General features: G+C 38.5%; 1 protein-coding gene across 1 annotated transcript in view; it reads right to left on the minus strand.

Annotated features, from left to right (window-relative positions):
- Nucleotides 1-432: 432 nt before the first annotated feature.
- Nucleotides 433-23,089, minus strand: part of TMTC4 (transmembrane and tetratricopeptide repeat containing 4) — a gene marked incomplete at its 5' end in the record, with an annotated part of 37,571 nt that continues 14,914 nt past the window's right edge. The window contains 11 exons of the mRNA XM_008940420.1: nucleotides 433-584; nucleotides 1,103-1,172; nucleotides 7,345-7,457; nucleotides 7,937-8,051; nucleotides 8,758-8,899; nucleotides 9,018-9,125; nucleotides 9,304-9,383; nucleotides 17,344-17,475; nucleotides 17,559-17,730; nucleotides 19,428-19,630; nucleotides 20,393-20,554. Coding sequence (XP_008938668.1) covers nucleotides 433-584; nucleotides 1,103-1,172; nucleotides 7,345-7,457; nucleotides 7,937-8,051; nucleotides 8,758-8,899; nucleotides 9,018-9,125; nucleotides 9,304-9,383; nucleotides 17,344-17,475; nucleotides 17,559-17,730; nucleotides 19,428-19,630; nucleotides 20,393-20,554 — 1,449 coding nt within the window. The remainder of the gene's footprint in view (nucleotides 585-1,102; nucleotides 1,173-7,344; nucleotides 7,458-7,936; nucleotides 8,052-8,757; nucleotides 8,900-9,017; nucleotides 9,126-9,303; nucleotides 9,384-17,343; nucleotides 17,476-17,558; nucleotides 17,731-19,427; nucleotides 19,631-20,392; nucleotides 20,555-23,089) is intronic.

Genomic DNA, 23,089 nt, shown 5'->3' on the forward strand with positions numbered 1-23,089 from the left:
TAGAAAGCAGTAGTAAAACTGAAATGGACAGATATTCTTTGTACTTGAAGAGATCAGGATTTAAACAGGAAATTGCACTTTTTAAAGAATCACGTTCAGAAATAAAACTGCCTTCTGATACTCATCCTGCTACTAAAGAGTCAGATGAAGATATCAAATGACAAGCAAAAGCAGTGAAATTCCATCTGCATTGCTTTCATATACCTATAAAAAGGTTCTAAGGGACTTTAAAAGCAGTTCAGGAGTAAAAATAAAATGATCTCTCAAGCTGAAATGTTAGGATCTGCAGAAGGGACATTGGGGACATTCAAGTGTGCCGTGCTGGTGGTGGTGTTATTTCTGAGAAAGATATGACTGAATCCTTTACGTGGTGAAAAGTACCCATGTAACATTGACTGTAAAGGGCACGCAGGGACAACCTGAGAAGAACCATCAGGCACCGCCTTTCTTTTGCAACTGCTCCAGTTTTCTTCTTAAGAGGTTGTAGTTTTCCTTGGTCCCAGGTGCTGTAGGGTCGAGCTTCAGAGAGACCTCGTAGTGTTTCTTTGCCAAGTCAAGATTTCCCCAGCGATGATAGAGCACAGCTGGAACACAAACGAGGAATTTCATTAGCAATATTGTTGAATAACATGCAATCTTGCCAATTGCTTGGAAAACAACATTAGAGCATTTGTTTCCAGTGAGGGTCTCTCACTGGCTGGAGGTACAGTAACTGCTTGTTCTGTTGCCAAATGCAGGAGCAAAGCCTGGGAGCAGAACTGGCATGGGAATGATGAAGGAATGAATTGCACTGCAGCTACAAATGGCAGCTCTTATCTGGTGAGCTCATTGCTGGTTACAAGCATAGCGTAAATGAACCCATTTGCAGACACTGAAGTGCAGCTACCTCTGGGCTGGATTGTGCAAGCCCTCTTGATCTGTCATATCAGGTGACAGCTTTTCTGGTTTAGTGCCCTGTTCTTCTGGCTGGCAGTTTTTCTAGGAAGTAAAATAGAAATCTGCCCAGCAGGAAGAAGGCTCAAATGATTGCTTTTTCTTTTTAAACACAATGAATATGAAGCAAACAAACAACACAGCTGATAAGAGTTAGAAAGGCTCTTACCCAAATTACCATGATAACTGGCAGCATTTGGATTGGCTTTAATTGCCTTGAGGAACAAAGCTTCAGATTCCTGAATAATTTAGAAGAAGTAGTCAACAGGACAGTCTATTCTTGTAGTATATAAAGTAATGCAAAATTTACCCACAATTGTAATTAAAACCCCTCCCCAGCTATGTTGTATCTGTATGGTACCACCGTATACATATTATAAGCCTGCAGGATCCTGTAGCTCAGGAGGCTACAGCCTCCAGAAAATAGTAATGCTACAAGTGCATGCCATGCTTTTGCTTTCACGGGTGCTGGTATTTTAGCAGAGAACTTAAGCACTAGTGAAGCTAGCAAAGCAGTTTACTTAAACCTTTTTTTTTTTTTTTAATAGTTACAATATTTCAAACATCATCTACTGATTTTTTCCCTACTTCCTCAATCAAGTTAATGATAATATAACTCAGTATCTGAGCAAACTTATTTTAGACACCTTTCCCATTAAAATAGCTTTGAGCTTTTAAAAAGGGGGTATTTCAGCAAACCCCTTTTAAGCAGATGTTTCAGCATGGTTCTCAATGAAGAGTAGCTGAGTGCCTATTAAAAAAAGCAAGCCAACTGATTTACTCCTCACGTTTCCTCAGAAGTTATCTTTTCCATATTGCCACTTGTGGTGTGTACTCTAAGGACTGCTGATATCTGAGTACTTCTTAGAAAAGCTGAGCTCTCTCACCAGAGAACAACTCACTGCTAAGTTTATTCTCCAATTCAAAGACTTTTATTTTCCCAAAGTAGCTGCTAATATAGATACTCTTATTCCAGAGCATATTTCCTGTGGAATTTTAAAAAGATACCCCCCTCCAATCCAAAGGAAGCATATTTACTTGATTGCATGCAAGTTATATATTTCAGAGAGCAAATTTTGCATTGATTTCTATGCTGTGCTGTTTCAGGGAAAGTTGCCCATTCATTTTCAATGTGAATGACCTGAAGATAAAATCACCCCAACGTGGTAAGCTTCTGTCTGAAGGACACCTGCCTTTTCCCCAGGTTGCCTGAGCTATGTGAGAACAACCACCTGGGGAAAGGGCCTTCTCTTTGTGCTAGGCTTTTATTACTTACACCCACAAAACACTGAAAAAGAAAACCTGTCATCCAGATTTTTGGTTCCACTATCTTCTCACATGAAGCATGAAATAAGGCTCTGTGAGAGTCCCTCAGGGGACAAGAAATTTCTGATGTCAAGACTGAGGCACTCAACTTTGAATGACTTAAGAGCTTTCCAGTATGTCCAAATTCAAACCCAAACTATGTGCTCCTTTCAAAGCGTTGCTGAGCACAGCTGAGGCTGCCACTCACAAGCCAACTGAGACTGATGCAGAAAGTGCCTCCATCTTCTCAGGTCAAGGCAATTACAAACCCTGGGGCTCTCAACAGATCCTTTTGCAGGACATTCTGTTTCAGTAGAAGGAATACTTGGATAGGAGTGAATGAAGGAACCAGATGCCTGGAAATTTAGGGAGTATATGTATGATTCCTTAGCCCAACTTTTAGCATTGCATTTCCCTAGCATAAGCAGCAGCTCCAGCATTCTCATACACAGCCTACTGAAGTTCCTGGATGCAGTGGTCTCTTTGAAACCCATATTATTTAGTGTCTTCATTGATATGCTGGATGATTGGACTGCATATGCTTTCAAAACCTTCACAGCTAGAATAGCTGAGTTTGAAATTGACCTCTGGAGGTCATCTGGGCCAACCTCCCTGCTCAAGCAGGACCAGCTGCACAGGACAGTGTCCAGTCAGCATCTCTGAGGATGGCAACTCCACAGGCTCTCTGGGCAACCTGTGCCAGTGTTCAGTAAGTCACAGTAAGTGCTCCCTCTTGTTCAGAGGAAACATGCCTTGTTTTGGTTTGGGTCCATTGCTTCTTTTCCTGTCAGTCAGCACCACTAAAAAGGCCCTGGCTCTATCCTCTTTGTACCCTCCCTTCACGTATTTATATACTTTGAGATCCTTCCCCTGAGATTTCTCTCCTCCAGACTCACAGGAAAGACACTTGAGTCCCTTCATCATCTTCGTGGTCCTTTGCTGGACTCCCTCCAGTATGTCTGGGAATTGGACACAGGACACCAGCTGTGACTTCACCAGTAGAGAGGAAGGATGACCTCCTCCAGGGAGCCTGCTAACACTCCTAACACATCCCAGGGTATCCTCAGCCTGTGCTGCAAGGGCACGTTGCTGACTTGTGTTCAGTCAATCTGGTGTCCACCAGGACCCTCAGGTGCTTTTCTGCCAAGCTGCTTTTCCCTCTGGAGGGCATCATGACCCTCTGGCATATCAGCCCCTCCTCCCAGTTTGGCGTCATATGCAAATGCACTGAGGATTCACTCTGCCCCATCATCCAGATCCATAATGAAGATGTTGAACAGGACTGGACTGCAGGAATCTTATGAAGTTCAACAAGAGTAAAAGCAAAGTCTTGAAGCTGGGATGGGATAACCCCATGCAAAAGTACAGGCTGGGAGGCAACTGCCTAGGGAACAGCTCTACAGAAATGGATCTGGTAGGCAGACAGCAAATTTAATAAAAGCCACCAGTGTACTCTCACAGCAAAGATGACCAACCACATCCTAGGCTGTATTAAGTAGAAGTACAGCCAGCAGGTTCAGGGAATTAATCCTTCTCCTCTATTAGCACCAACATGGTTAGGGGCTGGAGAACAAGACATACAAGGAGCAGCTGAAAGAACTGGATCTCTTCAGCCTTCAGGAGAGCAGATGAAGGGAGATCATATCAGACAATACAGAGAAGATGAAGACAGATTCTTCTCACAAGTCTGAGATAGGATGAGACACAATGGATGCAAGCTGGCATACAGGAAATTCCAATTAGGTAAAAGAAACAATGGTATGGGTTTTTTCTGGGTGGTTTTTTTTTTTTTTTTTTTTTTACCATAAGGGTGATCAGACACTAGAAGACTCTGTCCCAAGAGGTTTTAGAATCTCCAACCATAGACAAGTTCAAGATTCAACTGGAGATAGCCCTGGTTTGGATCAGGGGTTAGACTAGATGACCTCTGGATCCTTTCCAGTCAAAATTACTCTATGATTTTAACTCAGTCACCTGAGAAACATACTGACACTCAAACATTTGGCAAGTCTAGTGTTGCAAGATAACCTCCTCTGTTCATACAGTCATCCAATCCTAAAAATCAACACTGGACTGGCACTTGAAACCATGTAGTAATCAGAAGTCCCACAGTATTGCATTTTTTTCCACTGCAAATTTTAGTATTTTGGTCTAATAAGTAAAACTCCACTTTCTTCACAGTTAAAAGATGTTCTAATTGATTCAGTCTTAAAAAGATTTCTGTCTAAAAGTTGCCTCCTACATAAAGGAGGAATACCTAATGTACTCATCCTTTCACTGCTGAAGCACAATAGGACAACATGTGCAATGCATTCCCAGAAAAATTAATAAAATAGATTCTCAGAGCTGGCTGCCACTGCCATACATCTTCAGCTATATGTTGAAAACATCTTTATCAGCACTACTTTACTCAGCAGCTCGTAGAGGCACACAGGCTGATTAAAGGCTGTTTAAGGTGCATCATATTCATATTACTGTGGATTTATGTAGCAAATACACATTCCAGTACATCGGTGATATTTCAAATGCCTGTATCTTGCCAAATCTTTAAGTGTTGCCAAGAAACTTGCACACTTCCTATAGCAAAGGCTTTGGGTGAGTACTCTGCATTCAATCTGCTGCCAAGGCCACAGCTCAAAATTGCAGTCTGGCTTTATTTCAAATATGAAAAATGCTGAACGGTTTCAATTTATTGTACTTTTAACAGAAAAAGCAAAGATGCATACAAAACAAAAGTACAGCATACATATTTTCAAAGAACTAAAGATAGCTTGGTTTTTCACCCATTGTGACAAGAACAAGCATTTAAAGGAGAACTCTAACTTGGTATAACAGATGTTAACGAAACCACCAAAACAACTCATCCTTTATGTGCTTTTGTTTCTGGAACAATAAATCATTTATGAGTAGATACAAACAGAAATCATAAAGGGTCGAGGTTTTTTTAGGAAAACCATCTTCTGCTGAAAATCAAAGTGCATTTGAAACTGAAGAATAGTATTGTGTGCTTATTGAAAGGAAATCTCTCATAACATGGTAAAATCTTTTTGACTCAGTATCTTTCAAAATAACAAAACCCCCTAGAATAAATACTTTATGACAACAGAGCCAATACAGTAACAACTTTTACACAGACACATAACAAGTAACCTAATAAATGAAATGCCTGAGGTTATACAACACATCAGACACAGCCAGACAGCCCTCTGAAAATTACCTCCATCACCTTGACAGCCTCCACCCCCCGCCCCCTTGCCTTCCCTCCCATCCCAAACACTCAATAAAAATCCTTAAAGAGCCATCCACTCCTCTGTTTTTACATGGTGAGGGGGTGGACAAAAAATATGAATCTCTCATGCTTTATTACTGTCATTTAGCTTCCTCTCATGCAAAACTCTCTGTCATCTCCTCTTTCCAGGCGACACAAAACAGCTCCTGAGATGAGAACCTTATCTGAGTGAATCCACTTTCCAATTCCTTTAATTGCTCTATTATAACCCATCATTTTCAAGTGATTAGTTAAGTTTTCTGCTCTGTGCAAACATACTACTCAATACGGAACTACTAAAACACTCACTGTCTCCCTGCTTTCCTCCCTGGGCTCCACTGCTCCTTTTGCTTTATTCAGGATGCTGGCTTGAAAGCTTCATTTTCCCCTACCATCATGTCTACTTTGTCTCCAACATGTTCCCCTGCAGCATAATGACCTTTCAGAGCTGGCAAAATCACTACCTCCTTTTTCATTTTTTAAATCCACTATGACAACTTGTTTCTCCTACATCTGGAGAAGTTTTCTAGCTTGTTTTCAACTTACTTTTTCTACTTACTTCATTTTAAATGCTCTTTATTCTGTCATGCTGCATACTTGTCTTGATGAATAACTACACAATGCTCTATTCTTTCACAGCCATGACTCACCGAAATAACTCTAGCAATTACCTCCTCCATAATCTCATCCCTTATAAATTCTGAATGTTCATTTGTATCCTTCTCGAACTTTGTTAAAGTAACCTAAAATAATAAAAGTCTGAAGTGGAGAGAGAGAAAAGAAAGACTGTACAGAAAAACACCCAGCTAGACTAAAGAAACAGTAACAGGGTGTCCAACAGCATCACTAACAGAAACAAAAGCAAGCGCTGGGTTCTCACTGGCCCACAGGACTGTAGAAATATAAGTGGATACAGTAATCGCTGGAAAAAGATATCTGTTCTGAGAAGTTCCACGTAAAAAAAAATCTGTGAATATATTGAGGATTTTCCTTCAGTGCTGCTAACACTACCAAAAGCCATCCAAATCCCCCAAAGTGATAGTTCAGTAAATGATATTTTCCTAGAGGAATTCTAAAAACTTCCTTGATCATTAATTTTTCCCTATCACGTACCTAAATGCATGATTATGGCATCAATTACAACTAAGTATATTAACTGCGTATGATCTGTCCGTTTATCCAGTTTCTTTTGGAAAATAACTCGTTCTCATCAGTTCTGTTACATTTACTACTTGTAAATATAAGGAGCTAATGCTGAGGTAGCACTCACAGGCTGGTCCACTGCACCCAAGAAAAAGTTCAATATACTGCTCAATGTATGGACCTTGTCTCACAATATTGCAGGATTACCCAGGGATCCCATGCTCAATCTGGGATTAGCAAATCTGTGTATCTCTTACTTTAAGAAGTGTCTGGGGCTAGAATTCCTACCAGGAAAATGGCAAACCTTGCTTCCTTCTACATGCCCAAAGCACAAGGACGAGCATATCACATCTAATTTTAGTTCCTGAACTGCCTCTAAAAGCGAGCTGGCTCTGTCAGCACTGCAGCAAGACCAGACCCTAAGTGCCCTCTAGTGTGCTTAAAAGCCTGTTCCTCTTTACTGACCACTGACATAATTTAGGGCAGCAACACTTGTAACCTAGGCTTCTAAAATCAGGTGAGATGAGCTTAGGCCACACTCACACAGCAATCCTGTGGGCATTGAAACCTGATTATCTAAGTCATACTCTGCAGTGACCTCCTCAGTTGCTACAAAAAAACTTATGCAGAGTTTAAACATGAAAAAAAACCAGACAAACCCAAAACCCAACACTCAGAAAGCTCTAGTTACCTACCTTATATTTTTGTGATTTCCCCAGTACATTTGCCAGTGAAAACATAAGGGAATGATCATTAGGTATTAATTCCAGGGCCTCTCTTCCAACTGCTTCTGCTTGAGCTAGATTGCCTGGGAGCCCATGTGGTGGAAAAAGAGAAGGCATCTTTAACATGGCCTTATTAGTTACTTTTCATGCTTCATGACTATATCGTATAAATAGGTGATTACATGCATTTTCAAAGAAAACCAGGTAGTTTCTAAAGAAAACACACACACAGATGTAAAATCCCACAGAATAAGACAACAGGAAACCTCCATTTTGTTTTTAAACAGGTAATATCTTCACAGATTCAAAAGTTTTGAAGTTTGGTCTAGAATACAAACATACTTGCACAATGATGGCATTTCAAATAAAGATCAGAAGTTGAATTTATGGGCTGGATTTCAAGTGATGCTTAAAATCACTGGATCAGGTGGTGTTCTTATATTTATGGAGGGTGTCTGGGCAGCCAAATTAGAGGCTGAACTCCTTTTAGACAAATACACATAAAGCTTTAAGTTTTGCTAGATACTGAATTATTCATGAAAACATTCAAATAGGCTTATACCTGTGTTATCAAGCAATATAATCATATTGTTCCAAGCCAAACTGTGCTCTGGTTTCAGAACTGTAGCATTCCTCCATGCATTCAATGCATCTATATGGCGATTCAAATCTGCATACTGAGAAGAAAGAAAAGCCCAGTAATCTCACTCTGATTTGCTTTATGTTTCTGTCGTGCATTCAAGACACTGAAGAGTTGCTAATCTCTCATTCCATTCAAGTAGAACTTGTTTTTATAGATGAAAATAAGAAATGTAAAAAGAATACTATGATAGTATGGAAGATAGAGTGCTATATACTGATTTTACTCTGCTTTTCTCTGGGACCCAGGCTTGTTTAAAAAAACGCATGTACCAGTAGGATAGGGAAGAAAACAGCATACAATTTAGAAATCTACACGAGAGAGTAAGTAAATACTTAATATATATATTTTCAAGAATCTAAATGGATTTTTTTTGGCATAGTTGTACTACCTAACAGTAACTAATGACCAAAAAACAGTTTAATATTGCAAAATGGTTAATAATGTATTTTGAACAAAAGACCACGATCTATATTTTTGTTTATACCTCTGCATATGAAAAAGTAGGACTACCAAAGGTTGTATGGAAGGAATTATACCGGCAAAGCAACAGGAAAAGCTACCAAATATATGAAACCACCCTGAGCTATAAATGAAGCAAACTGGGGTAACTGTCAGCATTTAACAGGACAATGGAATTACATCTATATATATGACCACATCACACATAGATACATATATAGATATATACAGATATCCACATAGATCTCTGTCATAGCTGCAATTTATTCAAAAGCACTTACCAGCCGTCCTAAATTGTAGTAACAGTCTGGGTATTTTTTCCTGTGTTTAATTGCTGTCCAGTAGCTTTGCTCTGCCTCTTCAAACCTCCTTAAGCTGTTCTGTACTATTCCTAGATTCATCCATGCAGCAGCAAAATCAGGTCTGGGCAAATTGGGGAAAAAAAACAAGAGAGGACAACTGAGCACGTGGAACACAAGACCCTATTTTATCATTTCTGCTCAGCTGGTGAAAACACTGCTCAGCATTGCTCTAAACATACTGTATTTGTACGGCTAAGGACAGCAACTCCTCTGCTTCTTGAAGCTCATTTCTTTCTTTCAGAATATTTCCAAGGTTGTTCATGGCATGTACATATTTAGGATTCAACCTAAAGTTTAAAATTTAAGAGAAGATTATTAGGTATGGGAAAGGTATTACTACACGCAAATTGCTAGCTCTGCAGTGCTGCAGATCATGAAAATCAACACCTAAGCATTTTCTTCACTATAAACATGAAACAATTTTTAGGATAATTCATTAAAGCAGTAAAATAAAATTCCTAATACCTTACAGCTTCTCTGTAGTATTTGATTGCAGCACTTTGATTTCCTTTGTCAGCCAGGTTTTTGCCAACATTGTAGTGCACCTGAAAACAGAGATCAACATTCTACCAGATGCTATACAGTCCAATATTTTGTGGAGCCAAGTTGCTAAAAATTCTTGATCCAAACAGAAACACTCAGCACTTGCATCATTCACTGCTGGCTTTTGTTGTAGGTGGCTACTTAAGATTGGACAGTGTGTACAATGAAGACAGCAAGACAAAGCTGAAGAACACATTAATAACTCAGCTTACCTATTCCAGCTATTTAAGGAAGACTATTCGCTTCCTTATTTTATAAATGAGGTCACCACACTTTCCACAAGATTCTTTATATGGAGACCTTCTGGTCTTCATTTCATTTATTTGTCAGGTAAGTAAGAGAAAGTTTGAATCAAGTCCACCAGAGCAGAATAAACACTACAACAATGTGTTGATTAAATTTTGCTTCCACTATAGCAAAAACTAGAAGAAACTCAACATTAACAGGAAAACTAAGCTCCATATTTACAGAACAAACAAAAAATAGCAAATGCACACTATTATTTTCTTGGGATAAAAATGCATCAGAGCATTTCTGAAATAAAAATAATGTGTATACCAACATATTGGACCCCTTGCCTATTGAAAGTGGAGAATGAATGCAGATCTAGAGCTCTGAGGTATAGCCACATGGAAGAAGATCTATCACTTGAACTTATGCCAAGAAATAGATAGGAATAAATATATTTCAGGACAAATCTGAGTTGGAAGACATCTCAAATCCTACATTAAGACAAATCTCAGAAGACTACATTACCTGGCCAAAGGGAAAACTCGAATTTAGAAATAACAGAAAAATACTGTGAGTACTGACTCCTGAAAATAGACTTCTCAGCAACTAGATCAGAACTCATTATTTAAATCATCTTACTATTTGAAATCAAATTGTATATACTTCAACTAAAACAAACACACTCCAATTTCTTTCATACTTTGAAAGTCAATGAAAATCTATTCAAAAGCACTCTGCAGTAATTAGTTCAGATTGAAGTACAAAGAGATATGTTTGCAATGCATTTAGATAACTCTAATTCACCTTCTACATTCCAAAAAGGAATTTATCTCATGTGTGCATCAAAGGAAAAATCCTAATTGTATTTGGCACAATACCTGGGACCTATTGATCCAGAACACACCATTATGTTTGAACCTAATTGTTATGGTATTTAATTGTTGAATTCCATCTGTATGACTGTGACTATGCAGTAACATACCATCAACAAAATTAAGAACATTTTCCATGCTTTCTATAATGAGTGAAAAAGTAGTTTCACTGGTTCTACAGGGAACAAAGATGCCATAAGGCTTACTAAGCAGACACAGAAGCATCTCCTCAGGTTGTAAGATATAAAATAGCACAAAAATTCAGCAACCCATAAAAGCAGTTCTAGCACAGCTTCCATGGGAAAAAAAAAAAAAATCTAAGCACTTCTATTGTACATTCATAAAAATATGGCAAGTCCAATGCCAAAGATGCAACAAAATGGCACATTTTTATTAAGACATAACCAGTCATAAAATTCAGTTGACAGCACCAAAAAAAAAAAAAAAGACAGAAGAGCATTGTTTTCCCAGGAGTCATTAGATTAAAATGATACACCCTGGAGTTCTTTAGGACTGAATTCTATGTGTACATCTCTTCCAGAATTTTTTCAGCACACTATCGTAGCATTCTTACCAAACTGGATTGCTCTGATTATATATGCTGAAGTTCAGCGACTCAAGATTTATTCAGAGCAAAGTAGTTTAAATTAAACTTTGCTGTGTTTCCAGATAAAAGATAAATGGTGGCAAAACAAAAGAAATAAGGAAAAAATTTCACTCAATAATGTATATTAGCCCTTCAAATTTCTTGACTTCTTGATTTTGCATTTCACTATCATCAAACGAGATGACAGTTAACCTGATCCAATTTCTTTCTTTAAGACGCCTTACAAAAGCCTGGGTTTTTGTTTGGTTGGTTGGTTTACATTTACAGAAGTTGTAAGGATTACTGAAAAAAGAAATTTGTTTAGAGACTGGGGACAGAGTATATCAGGAAAAACTTAGTATACATCAACCACTCAGTCTTTCACATACCAGCTGTCTTACGTGAGGAAACAATCAGCATTTCACCTTCTGATTTTATTTTTCTCATTTTTTTTTTTAAACAAGTTACTTTTTCATATCCATTTCTACATCAAAAGCAGCAGCAGCAAAAGTATTTTTCTCATGTAAAGAGAATTGTGCACACTGCAGAAACCTGAGAGATATCATTTGCTTGAGAATTCTCTCAAGCAAAAAAATCGAATGAAACATGAAGTGTAAACGTATGTTTTGTGAACAGAGCTAAAAAGATGTGCTACAGTTTATTGAAACTGTTAGAAAACTTACTTAAATAAACTATTAGCATTTTTGATGGTGTATTCCTTCTGTCCTCAGATACAGCTTCTGTGTGAAAGGAAATGACATTTCTATACAGTATTCCTGAAAATGAAGAGCTCCTTGTTATATGTAGGTTTCCTATTTTCAAGTGAAATTGTAGCTTTAGTTCCTCTTATTATGGTGGGGACATAGAAGAAGGGAAGAGAAGAAAAACTCTAACAAACATACCAAAAGAACTCCTCAGTCTACTGTAAACATCCAAGGATAAAATCAGCTCTACACAGGAATGTAATACCCAGTAAACTCCTGCTCTGAAGAACAGAGTCAGCAAAGGGTTTCCAGGCAGCCACAGCCATCTGAGAGGTGCAGGTGACTTCTGCCATGCAGCCACATCTCTCACTTCACTGGCCATGACAGAAAGATGCCAAGATCAACTTTCAGCTCTACTCCCTCAAACCAGGCCTACCTACCGAAATGATCTGTCCTTCCCTAAGCACAAGGCTGTAACTCTCCTTGACATCTATGACCATGACCTGCACACCATAGGACACAAGTACTGTCTAGGTACCACCGGGTGTGGAGAACCTGGCCTTTAAAAATGCAAGGCCAATGTGAGGTTTTAAATTCTGTCTCTAGAGATGTGGTTCTTCTGCCTTTGATAGATATTGTGCATGCCTGCCTAGGAGGGAGGAGGGTTTTCCTTTCCTTATTAAACATTTAAGACCAGACATAGCATTTTGTTATTAAATTATTAAAGATAGATTGATAATAACTAGAAATGATGTATTACATTACGCCCACATGCTTCTCTATCAATCTTAAACAAGTAATTACAGTAATAGCTCTAAAAGGAGCATTTCTCAGAGACGCATAACAACACAATGTTCTCCAAAATCAGGGCAATTAGGTAAAAATACCCTAGGGTAGAACCAGTTGATCTCAACAGGCATGTGTTGTTTAAATTTAACACTAACAGTGGCACCATAGCCTAGTCAAAGAACTGGCTCTGTGTGTTTGTCTGTTCACCTCAGTTGGCCTAAGAAGCCACTATAAAAAAGCAAAAGCACTCTGTATTATTCTGTTAGACACATAGTGTTTGAAGTCTTACATTTAAGTGTTCAAATGTGCACACATTAAATAAGGAAGAGTGAAAAAAGTTATATTTTCCTGTACAAGACCAAAACTACTGTCAACCAGATTTTTCTTCCCCCTCAAAGCAGTGCAGGAAGAAACTGAAATGTAGCATCATCTTCTAGGAGGTACACCCCCTCAGCTGGAGCACTACTATTACCACCTATTTTATTCTCTCTTCCTAGCTGCTTATAATCACCTCTCCAGCAAATATGCACATTTGCTGAGAAGTATGGAAGCAAAACACAGATGTCAAAATTTCTACAGAAACATGCAGATGCTTCTGTTCAATGCCAGCTTCTCTTGTCAAATATTCTTTTCTTTCCTCCACTACTGAAATTCTGCTTTCTAAATAATAATAAAGTCTTTTTGATCTTTGCGTTTTGTCTGCGCACCTAATGTTGTCTAAAGGTTTTTCAGCATGACTGTGCTCGTATACAAAAAGATTGACATCTAAAATGGTATCTGTGTAGCAAAACACTACAGATAGCCCCTCTAAACATAGCCCACAGCACTTAAGGTAAATTCTGCAGAAGATAATCCCCTTTTAATAAATAGTGTAGAAAAAAAAATCTCAATATCTAAAGGAAACGCTCTCTAGATCAGCTTATAAAGCTGACAGCACTAAATATCGTCCTGTCACAAAGAGGTTTTACAAGACCTTTTAAGAAAGTGTAGAAAGTAATCTCACAAACTCTGTTGCACGTTTTCAGTATTAGCATAGCTTGTCTTTGACAAACTTCTACCTATAATAAATTGCAATTTGCATAAAGCATCAAGTGCAAAGTTACCACCCTTAGTATGTCAAGGCAGACTGGTTAGTAACACATTCTGCTGGGAGTAACATAACTTCTTTGCTTACTACTGCAGAAAAGCAGCTACTGAAATGGCTTTTTAAAAATTATGTTTATTAACAATTAAAGATAAAGATCTCTGGGGACACCTTATTGTGGCCTTCCAGTATCTGAAGGGGGCCTACAAGAAAGCTGGGGAAGGACTTTTTACAAGGGTCTGTAGTGATAGGATGAGGGGTAATGGCTTCAAACTGGAAAAGGTATATTTAGATTAGAAATGTGGAAGAAATTCTTCACTGTGAGGGTGGTGAGACATGGGAACAGGTTGCCCAGATAAGCTGTGGATGCTTCACCACTGGGAGTGTTCAAGGCCAGGCTGGACGGAACCTTGTGCAACCTGGTCTAGTGGGAGGTGTCCCTGTCCATGTCAGAGGGCTGAGAACAAGATTATATTTAAGGTCCCTTCCAACCTAAACCATTCTATGATTCTACAATAATTTCTATCCTTTAAAGAAAAGCCAGTAGCAAGGAGAATGTAGAGTTTACATACAGAGTATTAACAATTTACAATAATTTAAATTCAGTTATTTCAGATCCAGGAAAAGAAAAATAGTGTCTATTTCCCATATATTTAACAGTGCTGTTGCAAATTTTATTTCGATAAGCAATTAGAGGAATTCATCCAGAAATAAAGACCATCTCTGGTTGCTTAAAAACTGCCATGGCTTTGCTAAAAGCTGAGAAAGAGTAACTTGGCAACTCCAACAATACCACATAGTAGAAAAAGGCAGGAAGATAAGGATTTTTGAGGAATAACCTTTGAAAAGAAAAGAAAGGGATAAATCCAAACCAATAGTCTGATATGGTTATGGTTTTATCATAGCCTGTAATTAGATATTCCAGTATTTCAACAAAGCACTCCAGGATAAACTTGCAACATGACATCAAATTAAAAGATGCCAGAATTTATAAATTACTTCAAACATATAATAAATATATCAGGAGAAAACAGTCTCTATAACTGCTCATAAAATTTGCTTTAACAGAAACAGAGGTGTGTTTCTAACTCACACTAGTGTATATCAGCACTGAGCTCCAGAAATTAAGTCAACCTATATGGGATGAAAAAAGGTAGTAGGAGGAAATGGAATCAATATACAGACACCTTCTCTTCAGCCACATGTATTCACAATGTACATTGTTTTGGTCTGACAACCTTTGAAACTAACTTAAGCGCAGGACCGTGCAAGGTTAACTGTGTGACATGTTTAACCAAGATCTGCAACATGTTCCTTTCTCTCTTAAAAAAAAAAAAATCTATATAATACATACAACAGATATATTTAGAATATTTTAAATAAACACCATTTAAAATAAATTTTAAAATATTTTAAAATCTGTACTGTGAACTTTTTTTAAAGTAAAAATCTTTGTCAGTTCATTATGGTACCTGATTATTTCCAATAAATTTTAAAATCACTGGGCAACATTTATCAAAGTTGATCCTAAATTTTATCCTTTTGAGTACTCAAAGGACTAATTCACTGCTAGGCCAGACAATTTAATTTAATGCAGTTTTCACACCTCTATCTAAAGAGATGTTTAAAGATGAGTCTTGAAATTAAAGAAGGCACTACTGTAACTACTTGGTATTTGGAATTAAGCTTACTCTGCATTGCTCATGTACAGACAATTTGGAACTGAAAAGAGCTGTATCATAAAACATGAATGAGAAGCTGCAGCTTTTTTTTCCTGGTTGGGGGACACCTGGAGATTCTGGGACCCTGCTGCATAAGGGAACACATCGTGCATAAGCACGACCACATACCACATATTAAAGATGTTCCCAGAACAACAACAAAAAGCTATTATCTGTGTTCCATCTTTTGGTGTGCATCAGCCTCCCACTGAAAAAAATAAATAAGCCACTGAAAGAATGGCTGTGGTGTCATTTTTAAAGGAAGTAAGCAATTTCAAGACAACAACAGATGATTGGAACAGAACCTAATTCCAATTTTTACATTTATCTTTGTCAAAATTGAATATAGCTGAGTCCATAAAGGAAAAAAAGAGATTGGCTCTCACACATGGACTCTCTCTTGCCTAGAAAAGTTCCCTACTGCTGTGATTTCAAAGTCAAATCAAAACTGGAATGCGAGGCTACAAAGCCCCCTGTTCCCATCACCACACTCTGCATTTGCACAAGCTGTCCCTAGCAGCAGCACAGCTCCGGCACATCTACTGGCCCCGTGCTGGCAAACCCAGGCTCCTTCTCTCTCCCTGCACACCCCTTGGCTCTGAACCAGCTGCACTGGCCCAGGAGCTGGCACGCAGCTTATCGGCTGGAGCGCAGCACCGCCAGCACAGCTCCCCAGCCTCCCGGCCAGACGTGGCCTCAGCCCAAGGAGCTGGGAGCACAGGCAGGGAGTGGAGCTGTCTAAAGCACTCTCACCATGGCAGATGGATGGAGTTACACACAAAGAAACAGATTGCATTTGCTCCATTTATAGTATGTGCTTGTCATCCAGAAGACAAGATATACTGAGGTCATCATTAAAAAGAAGATGGTTACCTACCACTGCCACACAATGAAACACAACAGCTCTTCTTCCACGTATTGAAATATGAGATTATTGAAAAAGGCCACCCCGTTGTAAATATTGGCCATAAATGCGTTTTACAGCTGGCTGCTGCATATTTGCATTCAAGTAGATGCTAAGTTTATCATCCTCTTTGCAAAGCTGAGCATTCACGGATTCCATTTTAAACTGTGTGTCTTGCTCTGTATTATCTACATGCCACTCTAGAGTACAGAAACCTAACCTTTTAAAATATCAATGTATTTTTATTGACAAGCTGTGCATTCCTATTCCTAGGCTCTTCAAAGAGTGTCTCTGCTAAAATTCACACATCAGGGCTCTGTGATATGCTCCAGCAGATCACACCCGCACTATCAAAGGACTGCTGTGGAGATCACCTCTGTTGGCAGGCTAGCCTCAGTCTGCTACACCAAACACAGATGTTCAGCTCAGTGAAACATCCTGCCCAGCCCCACCCTCTAACTTCTTCCCTCACTATGCCTCACAGGGAATACTGCAGGTTTCCTCTGGAAGACTGTAGCCCATTCAGCCACTGCAAGAGAGCAAAAGTGGGAGCAAAGATTTCACCTCCACATCCTGCAATTACATTGATGATATGCTGCTTTGTCCCTTAGCTGTGGTGGCTACACATGCCACTGGAAGGCATACAGAAAGGACTCTGAAAACATAGCACAGGCAGTATTCAGGTGAATACATTGCTACAACTTACTTTCTTGTCCATATTTTGATGTAGTAACTTGGAATTATATGCACAGTTGTTTTAGTAGACTTTATTAGCAGTATATCCAATTTGACTTTCCTGAAGTATATTCCCCCTTCTCCCTCCCCTCATCACTCCTCCATCTCCAAGTTACAATATTGTAATTTTCATCATCTGGTATTTTGACTAGGCTACTGCTGTAATTTAGGTGTCTAATGTAAGAACCTGTCCATGTCATATCTTGCACCAAGCAAGGCTGTCAACAACATTGTACCACAATACATTAACTATGCATAATACCTCCTTTATCCCCAATTTTAAAAAAAACACTTAAACCCCCCCCCCAAGATTAAAAGTCCACATGAGTGACTTACTTTTGCATTCAGGGGGCACACAGACAGTGCACTCCTAAAAAGCTGTTCTTCTGACCTCCACTGACTGCTGCGGAGTGCACAGCGCATAACATTCATCAACAAGATTCCAAGTACTGCCACAGCAAGAATTTTCTTAAGGAAAGAGAGACAAGTTAAGAAAAAAATGTTCAACTGAAGCACTTCATCATCAACTTTACTTATTGTTTGGATGGTACCTTTTTCTTGGCTTGCTTACTCAAGAGACTAAATCCATATGTAAACAGAACACAATATCCAATACTGGGGAGGTAGATGACTCTCTCTGCAATAACAAATCCTACTCGGAAGAACAGATTACTTGCAGGAAGAAAAGGGATAATAAGAAATCCAAGTCCCAGTGTAAGAATTCTGCAAACAAAAAACAGATTCTCAAATTAAACACAAATCTTAACAGAACTACCTTTTCCACTTAACATAGAAACTTTATTTAAACATATTATTAGGATGTGTGTATGGAACAGGGCATTCAAAAGCAGCCTTTGCAAGCTACTAACAAAAAAACAGATTAAATTTCATTGAGGTTTTGACCTTTCATTCCATCAGGCACTTTTAAAATCGTACCTGTAATTTCCAGCAAAGCCATGTTCCAGGTCAGAAAATAGCTCCATTACAAATTAATTACATAATACCTATTCAAAATACAGGCAGGAAAAGCAATGGTAAAACCTACCCGTCTGTTTTTGGAAGTAACAGGGGAAAGAGACTAACAGAGCAAACATACAGGTCACTGTTAAAGAAGTAACTTAGGTACACATCCCACTGAACGCGTGTTTTCTTTCCTAACAAGTACATCAGTAGTAGAGTCCATTGCACTTAACCACTTGAAAATTAGTAGACTACAAAAACACTTCTCAAAGGCAGTTTGCCTTCCTTGTTTTAGCTACCTAGGTGAGGATACACAATCCTCAGCAGCTAACTCTGTATGGACTACACAAAGCTTAGACAGCTGAGACTAGGTACTTTACCCTTACAGAGCTGACATACAGGAATAAGAACACCAGGTGTGTGTCAGGTGTTTGCTATGAAGGCCATAGGCACAGTACTTTTCTACTCTATTGCAAATAAATGTCTTTACTATAATGTAGATGTAGCCTCTTTTCTAATCTCCAAGAGTCCCTGGCCTTCCCTGTACTTTTTACCTTTAATTTATCTTTACTTTTTACTAAAAAACTGTTCAGCAACAGGCTGAACAGTTTGGCTTAGTGAGTATGCTTTTACTAGAAAGTATGACATCACTTGTAGCAAGAATTCCACTCCTGTCCAAAATGATTTTATCTGTGCAAGTGAGTATGGGCACAGCAGTAAAGGAAGGCAGGTGAAATGTTAACATTTGAGGGAATGAGGATGGAGGGATGAAATTACAGAATACCACAGTAAAGTAAAAGAAAATATTAATTACTCTGAACAACAGAATGACCTCATTGTGATTGAGCTGTTGAAAAATTCTGAAGAACTGAGAAATTAATTAGATGTATAATCCATGGGAACAGAACCTAAAAAGTTAAACAGAAGCCCTTAGTGAGACAGAATAGGTTGCAATAAACATTTTCGTCCCTTTGCGTAAAGTACAAGTTGTTTCCTCAGTAGATACCATGGGTCAGCATTTTACTTTTTAGCTGTATGGCCATGGCCAGGGTTTCTGCCTCCTTTGAAAGCATCTCTCCTCTCTTTTCCATTACCAGGAGCAGATTACAGCAAACAATGACTTGTACGAAGCAGGAGCAACAACATACATCATTTCCTACTCTGTTTTGAGTACATATTACTTTTCACCACCTACAGTGTTAAGGATCTCAAAATGCCATTTCAGGAGAAAAATAACGCAGCCATCCATACCTCCTCCTCTGACTCTGTTTCCCACTAGTCAGAGTACAGTGATGGGCCCAAATTGGGATAGAACTGTAATGACAGCTATAAATATTTATTTGAACTGTATTTGCTAGACACTGGTTCCACTGAATTGTGAAAATTATCAGTAGTGGATTTAACAAAATAATATTGTACTTGAGTTGATCAGGCATTTCAAATTCATCACTGTATCTTACCTTCTCTTATGGCTGTCTTCTGAGCACAGAGCTTGGCAGATCAGACCAATTAGGCAGAACCAAAGTGCTGCGAGTGCAATTATCCTCCAGTCACTGAGGGATTTAATGAGGGGTATGCAGCCCATTGACCAATCAAAACACAGCCACCAGGGACACAACAGCAACCATGCATTCAAGGAATAGTAGTAATTATAGTTTATAGCCTGTCAGTCAAAAAGAAAACAAACATTTATTTGATACTAAACTTAAGAGAGGGAGGAGGGTAACTTCAGTTCTTCTCTCTGCTGTCATTTCCCTTGCCACAAAATATATTTTATACAGTAAGGAGTCCCTAAATACTGTTAGAATACAACCAGTTACATATCCATTTATTTTACAGCTGTGAAATGACTTTTTTTTTTTTTAAGCACAGCTAGGTGGCTCTCCTATTCAGAGCACAGAAATGCAATTCTGTGCTGTCCAACCAACATCCACATGTAAAAAGAATAATCCCCTACAATGGGAGAACATGCCAAAAAACAGCACCCACTGTCTTCGCCCTTCATCCTCCACCTCCAGAAAGAGCCTTAATGCAGGCAGAGATATAAAGCCAAAACATATTCCAAATGCACCAGACCAGAACTTTATGCTGTTTTCTTCAATTGTGAAAGAACAGATGAAAGATCAAGCACAGTATGTGGAAAAGGGATGAACTCCAGCAAGAGGTAAACCCTTGCATGCATGGGAAAAGCAGTAAATGGAACTGTACTTTGGGGTAGGCAGTGCATACTAAACTGAATGCAAAGAATATACAAGGTACACTATTTTTAAAAATTGCAGAAAACCATCATAGCAGCACAAATAAAGGTGACTCATCAAACATCAAGCCTGCCCACTTTATTGCTTCTTTGAAGCACAGAAAATTCCATTTGATGACAAAGACAAATGTTTTGAGCTGGCCAGAAAAAAGCAACTTTGCAACTTACTCTCACAAGCAGACTGTCTGCAAAGGAAGCTGGGTTGTCTACTTCAGTGAAAGCTGGTGGCCCTGTGCCCATAATCCTCCAGCGTATATAAAGTATACTGGCCCCTCCAGACATCAGAAGAGTTATCCTGAAAAGCAGCCCCTTTCTTAACAGCCCAGCATTCTACAGGAAAGAAAAGAAAGAAAAAAAAACCTGTTATATAAAAGCTGTTACTTTGTTCTCTTCCCCACTACATTTGCATCCTTTTGGCCACTAGCGGAAAGAAGAGGCTACTCCTTTGCATTCTTGCTGTTAAAATTGACATTTTTATTATTTTTGCAGTTACTAGAAAGCTAGAAAGCTCTCAACATTTACTATGCTTTCACCGACTACCTGCAAAATATTTTTTGCAAACATTTTCATTTCCTTCTCAATCAGAAAACTTTTTTTATTCAGGAAGTCTCTGTTTTATGAATTCTCAATAACTCTATAGCTGGTGTAATTTTACACAGGAATTTCTGATAGGGAATTTGAGCAGAGTACAGCCTTTAGTATGCAGCGTATTAAATGGATCTGTCTTTTTTTAAAATGGAGGATGGTTACTTTGTGAACTTTGATTTAAATAGCTATATCTAGAAAGTTTTTGTCCACTTAGGTTTCTTTAGAAGTATACAAAACAAGAAAATTGCATAGTTAGACACTGGGAGGAATTAGAAATGGAATTAAAATTTTCACAATCACTAATGTGATTAAAAAGCTGATGACAGACAGGCACCCAAATCACTTTGGTTTGGCTAAAATGAACCAAGATCTACAAAAAATTATGTTTTACCTACATTAACTGATTTACATTTCATATTTTATAGTATACACTTTGGGTCTAAACAAGGCAATTCACATAAAACACAGAGAAGTGATGTCATAGAAGCCAAATTTGCCAGACTTTTCAATTTTTTTTCCTCCATGAAGTAGAACACATTTTCTTCAAGCACACATCAGTTTCATAAATGAAAAGAAAAACACTGTGTACTGCAGGGGTTCACAGTGTTCACTGGCTTCACCAGCAAACACTGGAAACAGAATCATCAGTAACTATAATGATATCCCTGTCACAGCTTTGAGAAGCAAATCCAAGCTTCCAGCACCCTGCCCAGCTGGCAAATGGTAACAGATAGGAAATGAAGGACATAGGTTCTCTGTGACTCTGTATAGAAGTGCTGTAGGGCTGCCTTAGAGCTCTCTGAAACCTGATGGCTGAAATTCTTCTACACAGCATCAACAAGTCAATAGAGAAGCAGATGATTGAAGATGAGAGTTTCTCTGCAATGAGAGATCATTTGGGGCATTTCTCTTTCCATTCCACACATCTGAAGATGAAAGTGTCAGTAAATTATGGATTTTTACAGGCAAGAGTTGACGGGATCCTATGGTCAAGTTTCTCCAGTATTAGCTTTCCTTTATTCCTACCCTTCCTCCCTTAGTCTGATAAAAACCTACCTCACAGTTATACACAATGCAGATGATGGAAGATGAGAGTTTCTCTGAAATGAGGGCATTTCTCTTTCCATTCCACACATCTGAAGATGAAAGTGTCAGTAAATTATGGATTTTTACAGGCAAGAGTTGACGGGATCCTATGGTCAAGTTTCTCCAGTATTAGCTTTCCTTTATTCCTACCCTTCCTCCCTTAGTCTGATAAAAACCTACCTCACAGTTATACACAATCAGTTCTATGTCCTTTGTGGGAGCTGGCACACTGACGGTTATTACCTATTAGTGCAATATGCTGATTAGCAGGCACCACCATAGTTATTTAGGATATCAATATTAGTTATTTCTGAAGACTTAAAAAAAAAAAGGCATACTGTACACAGAAATCCAACAGTGCCCTGACTGAAGATATTTAGTCTCTAAAATGACGGAAAAGTTTAGTTTAAAAGTAATATTGAGATGTGTTTGTAATATTTGTAGTTGATAACACAGTCATAAAATATTTAGCTGAATGTCTAAGAAATCTAATAAGTTTGTAATGCTAATTTTATGTAAGTTAGCCTTTGTATTCTAATGGTTACTTCCAATTTACACAGTTCAGCAACCAAAGCCACTATAATGAGGAATATAGGAAAACCATTCCTCAAAACTGGTTGTGGAAGAGAACTGTGCTGTGAAGGAAAACCATATAGTGATAACTTACAGCTGCCTTATGACAGATTACACAAAACCTCTTATCCCAGGCTTCATTTGATTTAACATTTTACATGCAGCTTCTTAAAGGCCAGATTTCACAAATCACTCCAAAATCTCTTAGTAGGCACAATTTTAAAAGTGGAATTGTTACCACCATTGTGTTTTAGAATTAACTTAAATCTGGTCATGAAACCAAAACCTGTCTCAATCCAAGAAAAAAAAAATCTGCAAACCAAACCACACCACACTTCTGCACATGGCAGGAGCTAAAATTAATTACTTCCATTAAAAGAAGAAAGAGGCATATCTGACATTTTCTTCACCCAGACAGAACTGTTTAAAAGTCACAAAATGGAAGCATAATGGTTTGGGCTCTTCAAACTTAGAGTAATCCTCCAAAAACGTTTGACTCTGACACATTTCACAGATTCATAGAATGGTTTGGGTTGGAAGAGACTTTTAAACATCAACTAGTCTGATTCCCCTGCCAAAGGCAGGGACACCTCCCAGTAGATCAGGTTGCTCAAAACC

Source organism: Merops nubicus, unplaced genomic scaffold (genome assembly GCF_000691845.1).
Source record: "Merops nubicus isolate BGI_N331 unplaced genomic scaffold, ASM69184v1 scaffold3705, whole genome shotgun sequence".
NCBI lineage: Eukaryota > Metazoa > Chordata > Aves > Coraciiformes > Meropidae > Merops > Merops nubicus.